The sequence below is a fragment of the Lithobates pipiens genome, unplaced genomic scaffold (genome assembly GCF_037356315.1).
Source record: "Lithobates pipiens isolate NorthernLeopardFrog02 unplaced genomic scaffold, aLitPip1_a1.2 Scaffold_22, whole genome shotgun sequence".
NCBI lineage: Eukaryota > Metazoa > Chordata > Amphibia > Anura > Ranidae > Lithobates > Lithobates pipiens.
Genome location: NW_027507784.1, coordinates 327,424,715 through 327,438,308, shown reverse-complemented (window position 1 = coordinate 327,438,308; position 13,594 = coordinate 327,424,715). Strand labels below are relative to the sequence as shown.

The following is a 13,594-nucleotide window of genomic DNA, read 5'->3' as shown; positions in this document are numbered from 1 at the left end:
AACAGGGGTACAGACAGCAATAAAAACTGACAGGGGCTCCTATTTCTCTCCACTCTATCCAAAACAAAAACAAAAAAAAGATTTGTCTTTAGTTATGTTTTAACTCTTCAATGAGACACAGAAGTTGAATGCAGTGCCATATTACTTCAAATAATTGCAGTACAGAGGATGTTTTCCTAGTCTTTTGAAGTGTAAGAAAACAATGACTATCCTAAGCCCTGTCCCTGGGAATAACTAACACTGATTGAAGGAACATGGAAGGACTGAAGAGGGTCTAGCTAGGACTGAACTACCTTGCACTAAACAGAAGGCATGGACAGAGGAAGATAACAAAATCTCAGTAGTAAACAAGATGCAGTGGCCTGAAACCACCACTAGATGTCAGCATACTACAAAATAATGATAACCTCATGCAGTTTAACGCCTTCAGATCCGCGCTATAGCCGAATGATGGCTACAGCGTGGATCTGCTTTGCCGGGAGTATGGCTATTGACGTCCTCCCCTTTGCAAGCTTGCCACGCCCCCCTGAAGGGGGCGCGCGGCACTTGCTGTGATCACCCGAGTCAATGAGAGTAAGCTCCGGTTCAGACTGAGGCAGCGCGACTGCCTCAGGCGACCAAGACGCGACCACTGCGGCGACTTGCAAAACGACTTCTGTATAGAAGTCAATGCAAGTCACCTCAAGTCTCCCCAAAAGTCGTACAGGAACCTTTTTCTAAGTCGGAGCGACTTGAGTCGCTCCGATTAGAATGGTTCCATTGCACAGAGCGGGACGCAACTTGTTAGGTGGTAAGTCGCCTGACGAGTCGCCCCTGTGTGAACCGGCTCTAAGGGGCCGATACGAATGTAGAATAAAGATTTAAAGAATATAAACTGAAGAATAAAATAATAAAATGTAGAATATAGTCAATTACAATGAATGATAGATAATTATAATCGATGGTTAATTATATTGGACTCATTTAGATTTGTGATGCTTTACAGCAGTATTAGGGTTTTTCACTAGGGTGGTATATGTGCTTTTGGTTATTTTTATTTGCTGTATTGTTATCTTTTCCCTCAGACAGTTTATCCTTCCTTTGTGTGTTTATACCAGTGATGTATGTTATGGTTATTCCAATGGGGGCACTAGTTCTGGTGATCCTGGTGACAATCAGGGATTTTCTCACTTTGTTCCAGTGACCGCTGACAACTAGTGTGTGAATTTGTCTCTGACTACCTATGTAACTGATAATTTTCCATCTGCTGACAGGTTTCCAGAAATTCATTGATGAGAAGTACTGGATCATCGCGGTATCTGCATTGAGTTACATCCTATTTTGTGTAACAGCGATCTGCGGCTACATGACCATCAGACGCAGTGCGTGTTCAACTACCAGTTTTTATTCCCTAAATTTTCTTTACTCTTAAAATAGAGAGAGCAGAGTGAGGGAAGTATAAGGAGAAGAGATCGTCGAGCCATTAACATAGAATCCAAATTTAATTTAATTATTTCACAAAAATCCATTAAAAAAAAGCCAACGTATTTCAGGAGTTCAGAGGTGACCTCTCTTCATCATGGCTAAAAAAATTATATGATATATATAGAGATCTAGGAGAAAATCAGAATTTCTTTCTTTCTCCCTCCATCCCCCTCTCTTTCTTTCTCTCGTTCTTTCTTTTTCCCTCCATCCACCCGACTTTTTTTCTTTCTTTCTTTCTTTCTTTCTTTCTTTCGTTCTCTCTCTCTCTCTCTCATTTTCACTTTCTTTCTTTCTTTCTTTCCTCTCACTCTCTCTCTTTCTCTCGCTCTCTCTTTCTTTTTCCCTCCACCCCCTCTTTTTCTTTCTCTCTTTTCTTTTTTTTCTTTTTCCCTCCATCATCCTTTCTTTATTTCTCTCTGTCTCTCTCTGTCTATCTCTCTCTCTCACTCTGTGTGTCTGTGTCTCTCTCTCTCTCTCTCTCTGTCTCTCTCTCTCTCTGTCTGTCTCTCAGTCTCTCTCTCTGTCACTCTCTCTCTCTGTCTCTCTCTCTCTCTGTCTCCTTCTCTCTGTCTCTCTCTCCCTCTCTCTCAGTCTCTGTCTCTCTCTGTCTCTCTCTCCCTGTCTCTCTCCCTGTCTCTCTCTCCCTCTCTCTTTCTCTCTATGTCATTTTCCTCCATCTTTCTTCCTATTTTTCTCTCTTTCTTTCTTTTCCCTCCATCTTTCTTTCTTTTTCTTTCGCTCCCTCCCTCTCTCATTTTTCGACCATCTTTCTTTCTTCCTCTTTTTCCCTTCATCCCTTTCTTTCTTTTTCTTTCACTTTCCCCCCTCTCCCTCCCTCTCTCTCTCTTGCTCACTCATTTTCTTTCTCTCTCTCTCTCCCCCCCCCTCGTACTTCCTCTCTCTCTCTTTCTTTTTCTCTCTTTCTTTCTCTCATTCTCTCTTTCTTTCTCTCTCGTTCTCTCTTTCTCTCTCTTTCTTTCTCTCTCATTCTCTCTTTCTTTCTCTCTCGTTCTCTCTTTCTCTCTCTTTCTTTCTCTCTCGTTCTCTCTCTTTCTTTCTCTCTCGTTCTCTCTTTCTCTCTCGTTCTCTCTTTCTCTCTCTTTCTTTCTCTCTCGTTCTCTCTTTCTCTCTCTTTTTTTCTCTCTCGTTCTCTCTTTCTCTCTCGTTCTCTCTTTCTCTTTCTTTCTCTTTTTCTCTTACCCCCCCCCCCTTTTTTTTCTTTCTTTTGATCTCTCTTTTTTATTCTTTCTTTTCTTTTACTCTCCATCCCTCTTTCTTTCTTTTTTCTTTCTTTTTATCTAATTCTCTCCCTCGCTTTCTTCCTTCTTTTCCTTCAGTCTTTCTTTCTTTCTGTTTCTCTATTTCTCGTTCTCACATCTTCAACAGAAGAGGTCAACCTCCATATCTCTCTTATGACAGATTTATTTGATAATGATGGCCAGGACTAGAGCTTTCACTCAGTGCCCATATATACACTGCTCTCTATACAAGCTACATGCACCCAGTCCATTCTGAGTTTGGCCATATATAGAGTTCTCTTCAGCAGGATTCAGTATATCACAGTTTTCTTTCTATCAGTATACTAACACTGACAATCATATACAAATATCTGGAGAAATGTGTGTATTCAACCAGTAACAACTTTTATTTTGCAGGAAGGAAAGCAGAAAAACGGAGGAAAGCCCAGGAACGGTAAGAAATTCAAATCTTGATTAGTATCAGACCGGGTCTGCAGGGCCAAAAATTAAACATGATTTATGCCGCCGAACAAATGCATTCAAGTGGTAGCATGGCGGTGGGCTTAAATGGCGTCTCATGCATGTATGGGAGCACGCTCACTTAGTGCCCCCAACACTTTGACTGTGTTGTTAGTGACAGCTTAGCTAGTTAGTAGGACAGGCTTTCAATCACATGACCACTGAGGCAGCCAATCACAGCGGTCACACCTTCCTACCAGCCTGCAGGAGCCGACAGTAAGGGGGGGTATAAAAACAGTCACTGTTGGGATTTTACAAGAATTGTATTTATTTGTTTTGTAATGCATACTACTTTACTAGAGATATACTGTTTGTCATCCTATTTAGCCTTACTTGTTATCCAGCGCTGGAGCTGGGAGAGAGGCCCCCTGAGATCTGACTGTTGCTGCCCTATCAACGTCCTTAAGCTGCCTTCCATCTCCTGAGTTTGCCTAACAGTCTCAAATCACAACTCCTCATATTAAAGAAACATGTAACTCTTAATTGCTGCAAGATTTGACATACTCAGGGGCTGGAAAACAAAACGGGTCCTCCTCATGAGATCAGGGCAGCAAACAATAGACAATTAAAGTATTCTTAGCTCCAACTCCCGTCTCCAGAGTCAGCCTCAGGACCCCATTAAGACATTTTGATGTTTGCATAACTCCGCCCACTACTTGCATTGGGGCCCAGGGCTCATAACAGGAGTTCAGAGGCAGGGAGCTGTGATGTTGTCAGGACAGCACCCTGCCACCAGCCATGATCTGCCTGCATTGCACAGAGAAGCACAGAGGCCCAGTGAAGACATGTCTGAGAATAAAATAAGATATGTAGAATCCAAAAAACACATATGTGAGCTAGTGGTGCTGCACACCCCAAAATATTTATATAATGAAAAAATTCCCTCGTGGGGTTTATTATGCTTCTGCATAGAATACAATTCCACCTGAAGAAGACCACAATTATAAGGGTAGAAACGTGTAGGGGTTTTTATGTGGAAGATAATATACAATTTTGTCAAAAAATGCAATTTTAGCAAGATTTCATATGATATGTAGTCATCATGATCGATGAGTTGTTAATTTCATGTGAATGCCAAACTTTTTACAACTCTCATGTAATTGTCAAATTGCTTTTTGATACAATAAAGAATTTTAATCAATGACCTTTGAATAATTTTTTGCTGCTAAAAAACCCCACAAGTGATTTTTTTCATTATAAAATGAGATCTGTAATGAAAATGTTGCATGCTGCAAAGCTGTGAAAGCACAAAGTGACAACATGGGTAATAATAAATGATCATTCCCTCTTCTTATCAGGTTTTTTAAAGTGAGCACAGCCAGGAACCTGTACATGGAATCCATCAACCAGGAGCCTGGTGAGCTTGTGTGTGGCTGACCGCCACGGTATTCTTCTCTTGTTCTGAGGGTGCCATAAAAAGAACCAGTCATATTTGGGCTTATGCAAGAAATTTAATATTATACAGTATGTTAAATGAGTATGTAGCAAAGTCTCTAACCTCTTCCAGTCTAATGAGATCCTTTGACACCACAGACAGTTGACATCCTTCAATATGTAATGGGTTGTGAGGCATAGTGGGTGCAAAGATGATGAAAGTCATTGGGCGCCAGACACTTCTTGGATGCAAAAGAGGTTTTATTTCTTTTAACAGTCCTTTTTATATTTTGAAGGGAAAGAGGGTTAGGGCCAGGACACCTTTGAACAGTTGCAATTTTAATTGGCAGACACTGAGACTTCAATAGGATAACAGCCGTACAAGGAAAGGCCTCATCCAGGTGCCACTTCTGTACGTGCAGGACTGCTGTCTCCTATGGTAGCAGTATTTAACAGTTCCTAACACAAAGTTCAACAGATCCCTCAGCTTCACTACAACATCTACTTGTACTCCTTCAGCTCCTTGAGCTTTGAACTCTCCGATTCAATGACTTTGAATCCTGTGGGAACCTCAAGGCTTTTGCGGTGGTATCTTCCTCAAGCATCAGCCGCGCTTCCATGCTGGGTCCCTAGCTTGGCACTCCAGATACTTCTCAAGCTTCATCCCCGCTAACCGGCTCGGTCCCTGGCTTGACACACAAGGCTTCTCTGCAAGAGTCACCTCCGCTGGTTGGGTCCCTGACTTAATCACTGCCTGAAGTTTCCCAATTCTCCGCCATGCTCATTCGGTGAGAATGTTGCTCCGGTACTTGTTTCAGTTACTCACTGTGGTCCCTGGGGTAAAGGTGTGTGGCCCCTTAGTGACGACAGCTTCCCTTGTACCTCCCACCACGATAGGTTCTCTGGCCAGCAGAACCATCAATTTTGGTTGGACTGCAAGCCGCAGTCCCAAACTTGCGCTGCCCTCTTACTTCTGGATAGGGCCTCACACAGCTTGGCAGCCAGATGCCCCCCGGGATAGATCCAATCTCCGGGCTAGCAGCCTGGGGTGTACGACACACGTCCACCCAGACAGCTGTCCAGGTGGCACAGAACATAGATCACCTGACCTCATCCGAATATATAGGCTCTCCCAGCAGGCCAAGAGATTCAAGAAAACCCCTGCCCATTGGCTGAGATACCCCATACACCCATAACTTGACCTTGAAATGTCCTTCTCACATCTAATGCCACCAAGTGCCCGGCCACCCAGTGACAGAAGAGAAAAGTACAAGGCCAAACTTAGGGAGAAAACCAAAGGATCTCTAAGCCCTTGTACATGCGGTTGGAAATTCCGACCACAAAATCCATCGGATTTTTTCCGACCGATTTTGTCCGAAATTGTTGTTGCATACACACAGTCAGACAAAGTTGTCGGAAAATCCGATCGTTCAGAATGTGATGACGTTCGTTTGTTACGACAGGGCTATGTTCAGGCTAGCAGCCAATAGCTTTGGTCTCGTAATTTGATCTGAGCATGCGTGGCACTTTGTCCGATCGGAAATTCTCTACAAACGATCGGACTTTTTCCGATCGGATCATGTTGTCGGAAAATTTTATATCCAGCTCTCAAACTTTGTTGGTCAGACATTCCGACGGAAAAAGCCCAATGGAACCCACACACGATCAGATTATCCGACAACATGGTCCGATCTGACATTTTCCATCGGGAATTTCCGACCATGTGTACAAGGGCTAACAGTTATCTACAGTAGCTACACCTGACAAGGAATTTGGTGAGGAGCTCCCTGACTAAACCTCAGGGCTCTACAAGTATAATTGTCTTATTTATGCAAGATGTAACAGTTAAGGAAGGATGCCTGCTTTGTCTACTGCATAACCTTTTGTTGGTAACAGCTGCTGCCTGCTAGCTCCTGAGTGTGCAAAACAGTATAAAATAACAACATAGGGGGTTGTTGTTTGATAATGTTATGCATGCTCAGAAGATAGAAGATTGATTACATGTGCTATCTGTGGGAGTCAGGCAGGTGACAGGGCAGCAACTGTCAGATCATAGGAGGCCTCTTGGCTCTGACTCTAAGACTGAAGAGTCGGGGGGGGGGGGGGGGGGGTCAGTGTGAAACTTTCATATGTACACCTGAACAGGTTCAGAAATTTAAAGCAGATCTTCACCTTTAAAAAAAAAAAAAATATTTTCCCTGCCTTCTCTCCCTTCCCTCTCTCATATATAGGGTTGCCATCTATCCGGGATTCACCCAGACAGTCCGGGTTTCAGTCCGCCTGAAACCCAGACACGATATTCAGACAGGAATGGGGCTTGGTACAGGGTTTCGGGTGCTGGTAGCTTTCTGTGCCAGTAACCACCTTGTCTGCGCATGCATGGAAATAATCACATGCATGGTTAGATTTGTTGCAGGGCTTTTCTGGGACCCACAGGGCTTGACCTGGCCTTTGAGTCCTTGCAGAGCCCTGCAGCACATCTGTTCACACTCCATGCATGTGCAGACATGGATGAAGGCTGGACACGCCTGCTAGAGGTGAAAAGCCTGACGGGTGCTGAAGGAAGGGGGCGGGACCAAAGGTAAAGGGGATCGAAGTTCTTCTTTAAGACTGAGGGGTCTATTTATCAATGTCTTAACCCAGGATTCACACAGCTTTCACCCAATATTTTTCACAAGCATTCCAAATGAAAAATGGGTGATTCTTGGGTGAAAGTTGTGTGAATCCTGGGGAAGAGCCCAGTGTTTAAATTCCAGCTAATTTCCCCCCCCCCCCCCCACAAGCTTTGCTTGGATCTGTTTAAATGCCCTTTTTTTTATGTGTTTTCTATTAATGATTTTGTTTTTCTGTTTCCTCCAATCAATAGCGAACTGGAAGCAGGATGAACAGTATCAGAACTTCTCTCCAACCAAGGACAACAGTGGGGACCATTTTTCAAACAAAAGCTCATTTTTGGACGTGTCTGAAGGTACGTCATATGAGCCGGTTCTGCTGGAACCCCTTAAAGTGACACAGGAGCCACTATTTTCCCACTTTGTGCGTGTCGGGAACGTGCGCTTTCCTGACACGCTCAGAAATGCGTTGCTCTTTAGTAAACGCAGAATGTTGCCAATAATTTATAATAGCACCTCCATGCATCTGCGAACGTGCACAGTTTCAGTTCAGTGCAGGGGCGGCCCATCCATTATGGGTGCACCCCCCATCCATACGTCCGGCCCCTTACAGGACACCGGATGCATGGATTCCAATGGGCGGGTGTTTTTTTGAAGCACCTGATTAGAGGCAGAGGCTCTAATAGGCTTCAAAATAGGGTGGGCTCTGGGCGCAGAGAATGCGAACCGAGCCCACCCAGGTGTGTTATAATAGCGAATATTCGCTATTGTAACAGTGATCATCCTCCCGGCTAATCAGGAAACAGGTCTTGAGACCTGTCACCCAATTGGCTGAAAGGAAAGGCGATCCTATTGGGGAGGGGAGGGAGACGCACGGCGGAAGCTGCCGTGATGGAAGAGAGCCTCTGCCCTCCACCTGCTGCATAGATGAGGTAAGTGCCGGACTGACTGGCATACAGCGAGCGGGGGGGGGGAGGGGGGGTAGGTGCTAGACCAATACATGATGTGTGAAGTGGAAGGAAAATGATAAATGGTTGTCTAGATTTTTTACAAATAAATATCTGAAAAGTGTGGTGTGCATTTGTATTCAGCTCCCCTGAGACAATACTATGATACCCCCAACTAAAATACAGTGGAAGCAATTGCCTTCAGATCTCATCTAATTCGTAAATAGAATCCACCTGTGTGTAATTTAATCTCAGTATAAATACAGCTGTTCTGTGAAGCCTTCAGAGGTTTGTTAGAGAACCTTAGTGAACAAACAGCATCATGAATACCAAGAATCGCACCAAACAGGTCAGGGATAAAGTTGTGGAGAAGTTTAAAGCAGTGCTAAGTTATAAAAAAATATCCCAAGCTTTGAACATCTCACGGAGCTCTGTTCAATACATCATCTGAAAATGGAAAAAGTATGGCACAACTGCAAACCTACCAAGACATGGCCGTCCACCTAAACTGACAGGCCGGGCAAGGAGAGCATTCATCAGAGCAAAAGACTTGAGACTGGGGCGGTGGTTCACCTTCTAGCAAGACAACGACCCTAAACATACAGCCAGAGCTACAATGGAATGATCAAAGAATATTTATGTGTTGGCCCTTGTACACACGGTCGGACATTTTGACAACCAAATCCCTCGGATCTTGTCCGAAACTGTTGCATACACACGGTTGGACAAAGTTGTCGGAAAATCCGATCTTTCAGAACGTGATGACGTAATTTCGTTACGATGGGACTACGTTCAGGCTAGTAGCCAATAGCTTTGATGTAGGAATTTGATCTGAGCATGCGTGGCACTTTGTCCGATCCGAATTCTCTACACATGATCGGAGTATGTCCTATCGGACCAGTTTGTCGGAAAATATTTCCAGCAAGTTTGAAAATTTTGTCCGACGGATATTCCGACGGAAACAGTCCGATGCATACCACACACAGTCAGATTATCCGACAACACGGTCCGATAGGACACATTCCGTCGGATTCTCCGACCGTGTGTACAAGGGCTTAGAATGGTCCAGTCAAAGTCCAGACCTAAATCCAATTGAGAATCTGTGGCAAGACTTGAAAATTGCTCTTAACAGACGCTCTCCATCCAATCTGACAGAGCTTGAGCTTTTTTGCAAAGAAGAATGAGCAAAATTGTCCCTCTCTAGAGGTGCAAAGCTGGTAGAGACATCCCCAGAAAGACTTGCAGCTGTAATTGCAGTAAAAGGGGGTTCTACAAAGTATTGACTCCAGGGGGCGCCATACAAATGTACCCCACACTTTTCACATATTTATTTGTAAAATATTTTGAAAACCATTTATCATTTTCCTTCCACTTCACAATTATGTGCCATTTTGTGTTGGTCTATCACATAAAATCCCAATAAAATACATTTACGCTTTTGGTTGTAACATGACAATGTGGAAAATGTCAAGGGGTATGAATACTTTTTCAAGGCATGTTGTATGTTAGTTATTTGCTTTAAGGCACTTTAAAATCCCCATTCCCCATAGTCTCCGAATGTGGGAAAAACTCAGTAAGAAAGGAATTCATGAAAAATAGATGGCAGGGCCATTGGGCAGTGGATGAGTATGGATTATTTTTGAAGAACAAGGTTATTATTTAGCGTCACCTTAATAATCATTTTGGGGACCCTATACAGAACCCCCTCCCCCCTTCCTCCCAGTGATAATCAATTGTTAATATTCTGTACTTTTTATTGTAACATCATAGACAGTCAGAACAGAAGAGGAAATGAAATTCAGTTTCCCTCCGGCGTGTTGTTGTCACGCATCGCAGACTCCAGCAGCCCAGCCGAGCCTTGAAAAACATTTTGGTAGCAGAAATGTCTCCGCACGTTGGAGAGAAAAATAAAATACAGGCGTTGTGAATGTACAAAACAAGTAACATCAGCACTTACCAAAGCAGAAGGTTCGAAATCTGACCTCCAGCCTTCCCTTCAGTCTTGTACAGTTGTACATAGTGCTGGGAATCTGCCCCCCCCCTTAAATTTCCCCTCCCAGCACAAATGTGCCCCCTCACATCTCCCAAACCCTCCCAGCACAAATGTGCCCCCCCATCTCCCAAACCCTCCCAGCACAAATGTGCCCCCCCATCTCCCAAACCCTCCCAGCACAAATGTGCCCCCCCATCTCCCAAACCCTCCCAGCACAAATGTGCCCCCCCATCTCCCAAACCCTCCCAGCACAAATGTGCCCCCCCATCTCCCAAACCCTCCCAGCACAAATGTGCCCCCCCATCTCCCAAACCCTCCCAGCACAAATGTGCCCCCCCATCTCCCAAACCCTCCCAGCACAAATGGGCCCCCCCATCTCCCAAACCCTCCCAGCACAAATGTGCCCCCATTCCCGAAAAACAAATTACCCCTCCTAGCAGGAGCATTGCTTGGTCTACAAAAGATCTGGGGCTAGAGCCCATAGCAGCATAGTAAAGAAAGTCATACACTTGGGCGGGCATACACATGTATATAATATACGTGTGTGTGTATATCCCCAGAGAGCCCCCCATTATATCAGGGTCCCCAGAGAGCCGCCCCTTACATCATGGTCCCCAGAGAGCCACCTCCCCCCCCCCCCTTGGGGACCCCTGCAGAGACTCGAGGCTATGAACCCTAGATTCAGGGCTATAGCCCCAAAAGCCACCCCCTAGCATAAATCCTCTACTCCTCAAATTTCCCCTCTGAGTATACACCCCACCCACTCCAAATCCCCCCCTCCTCCATGCCCTCTCCTAGAACCCCCCCCCCCTCCAAAAAATGTCCCCTTCTAGTACAAATACCACCCAATCATCCCTACTTGCACAAATCCCCTCCTCCTAAAAAAACAAACCCTCCTACAAATTTCTACCCCACAAATTTCCCCTCCTCACTACATCCTCTCCTCCCCTCACTCCAAATCCCCCTCCCAGCACAAATTCCCCCAGCCGCATCACTTCTCCTAGCACACATCCCCCCACCCCCAAAAAAGTGCTCTCCTAGCACAAATAGCCCCCACATCCCCCTCCCCTCCTAGCACAATTATTTTTCCCCCCATCCCCCCTTCCAACACAAATCTGCCTAAATCGCCACTCCTAGCACACCCTCTCCCCCAAATTTCTTATGCTAGAACAATTTCCCCCATCCAACTCAAATCCCCTCCCCAAATCTCCATGCAGCACCCCCCCACCCCCCACCTCACATGATACCACAGTGCCCAGGGCAGCTTCCCCTTTTGCCCCCCTCCTTGTCCCAGCCCTGGTTGTACAATCTCCTTTCCTGTACTGACATGGCTTACTCTGATTTCATTGCACACTGTGAGCTTCTCAGAATGTACATTAGAAGCTGCAGCTAGTCAGATAGAGCCTGTCTAATTTCCTGGCTGGAGAGGGCCTATCGTAATCTAGCTCTTTCCTCCCATGTTCCTGGACCCCCCCCTTTCTTTCATTAGATTTCAGTTCATGGAGGCTCAGAGTTGCATGTTAGCTTTGCCCACATGCAGCCTGCCTAGGAACACCCACTTCTCCAGACTGACCCATCAAGGAATTTTTATATTTGCATAATTCCTCCTAAGAGCCAACTCACTGCTTGCATTGCATAGAGGAGCGCAGAGACCCAGTGATGACTAGGTCTAAAATAAAATATGTAATGGAAACTGGAAATGTTATTTTAAACATTTCATTAGCATGTTGATGAGTCCCGAAGAGGTGGGGGAGCAGTGTTAAAATAGTCGACTAAAACGACTAAAACATTTTAGTCAACTAAAATGACTAAAACATTTTAGTTGACTAAATGAATACTATTTCAGTCTACTAAAATACGACTAAAACTAAAACAATTGAGACAACTAAAATACGACTAAAACTAAAACAATTGAGACAACTAAAATATGACTAAAACTAAAAGCCATTTTAGTCAAAAGACTAAAATGAGACTAAAACTAAAATGCCATTTTAGTCAAAGGACTATGACTACAACTAAATTGCAATTACTGAAATGTACTGGAGGTTTTAGTCGACTAAAACGTGGGACATTTTAGTCGACTAAAATGTACTGGAGATTTAGGCCCCTTTCACACTGGGGTGGTGCGGGCGTTGGCGGTAAAGCGCCGCTGTTTTTAGCGGCGATTTACCGTCGTTTTAGCGGCGGTCTGCGGGCGCTAGCGGGGTGGTTTTAACCCCCACTAGCGGCCGAAAAAGGGTTAAAACCGCCCGCAAAGCGCCGCTGCAGCGGCGCTTTGCCGGCGGTATTGCCGCGCTGTCCCATTGATTTCAATGGGTAGGAGCGGTTTAGGAGCGGTGAATACACCGCTCCTTCAACGCTCCAAAGATGCGGCTGGCAGGACTTTTTTCACTGTCCTGCCAGCGCATCGCTCCAGTGTGAAAGCCCTCCGGCTTTCACACTGGAGTGAAAGGGGCCGGTTTTTTTTCAGGAGCTACACAGGCGCTATTTTTAGCGCTGTAACGCCTGAATACCGCCCCAGTGTGAAAGCAGCCTTAGTCGACTAAATACGACTAAAACAATTGCAGAAGACTAAAATGGGCCTAAAACTAAAATGCCATTTTAGTCCCAAGACTAAAATGAACACTGTGGGGGAGGACACTCAATCCACACACACCGTTGCCGGCACATCTGTATTTTATTGGCTGTTGTGTGCGAATATAGACAGTTCATATTTCAGGTACTGTAATGAAGGTAAATGTATCTGTTTTATACAGGGGGAGATTCTTACCTGGAACCGATATCGCCGGAAGAAGCTGATGAAATATCGGATGGTGAGATATTTAAAATGTTTAAATTTTTTAAAAGAAATATTGTCAGGCAAATGTCTCAGGGGCAGTGGGATTGTTGACCCTCCTAGCTATGGCCTGTGGTCTTCTACCTGGCCTGATCAGTGGAAAAGTCTATGCATGCAACAGTCGCTGTTGCTCCTTGGGTCCCCGTTTACACCAATGTCTCACACAGACAGAAGCTGCAGCTTCTCAATGTGTGACTTTTTAAAAAGTCTGATCACTGAAGGGAGAGGAAACTAGGGAAATGCTTCTTCCTGCCTGCGGCAGACTGATGATATCATCTCAGCCTAGTCACTTATTAGAGCCCAGAAAGAGATTTTTAATGATAAAAATTACTTTGTTGCTGTATATTATGAGATGTCAGGAATTTATTTGTGCAGACTTGTAACGTTACTAAAAGGTCCACTTTAGGTTAGCCAATTAAAGGTATCACTTAAACTGTAAATGTTTTATAATGATAGATGACAGACAGGTTTCAACACTCTACTACTACTATGAATGACTAGATATAGGATGGGGTTATAGTCACTGAATAGATTTCATTTTACTTATGACCAGGATCGATACCAGCTACTCACAAGGGAAGTAATCATAAGGGCCAGATCTTGCAATAACC

At 44.6% G+C, this 13,594-nt stretch overlaps 1 protein-coding gene across 1 annotated transcript in view; it reads left to right on the top strand.

The window, feature by feature from the left end:
• The window catches only part of CD19 (CD19 molecule), a 60,787-nt gene that overhangs the window by 40,353 nt on the left and 6,840 nt on the right, over positions 1-13,594 (top strand). Inside the window, exons 4-8 of the mRNA XM_077449615.1 lie at positions 1,254-1,361; positions 3,120-3,156; positions 4,520-4,578; positions 7,462-7,563; positions 12,904-12,960. Of these exons, the coding sequence (XP_077305741.1) occupies positions 1,254-1,361; positions 3,120-3,156; positions 4,520-4,578; positions 7,462-7,563; positions 12,904-12,960 (363 nt within the window). The remainder of the gene's footprint in view (positions 1-1,253; positions 1,362-3,119; positions 3,157-4,519; positions 4,579-7,461; positions 7,564-12,903; positions 12,961-13,594) is intronic.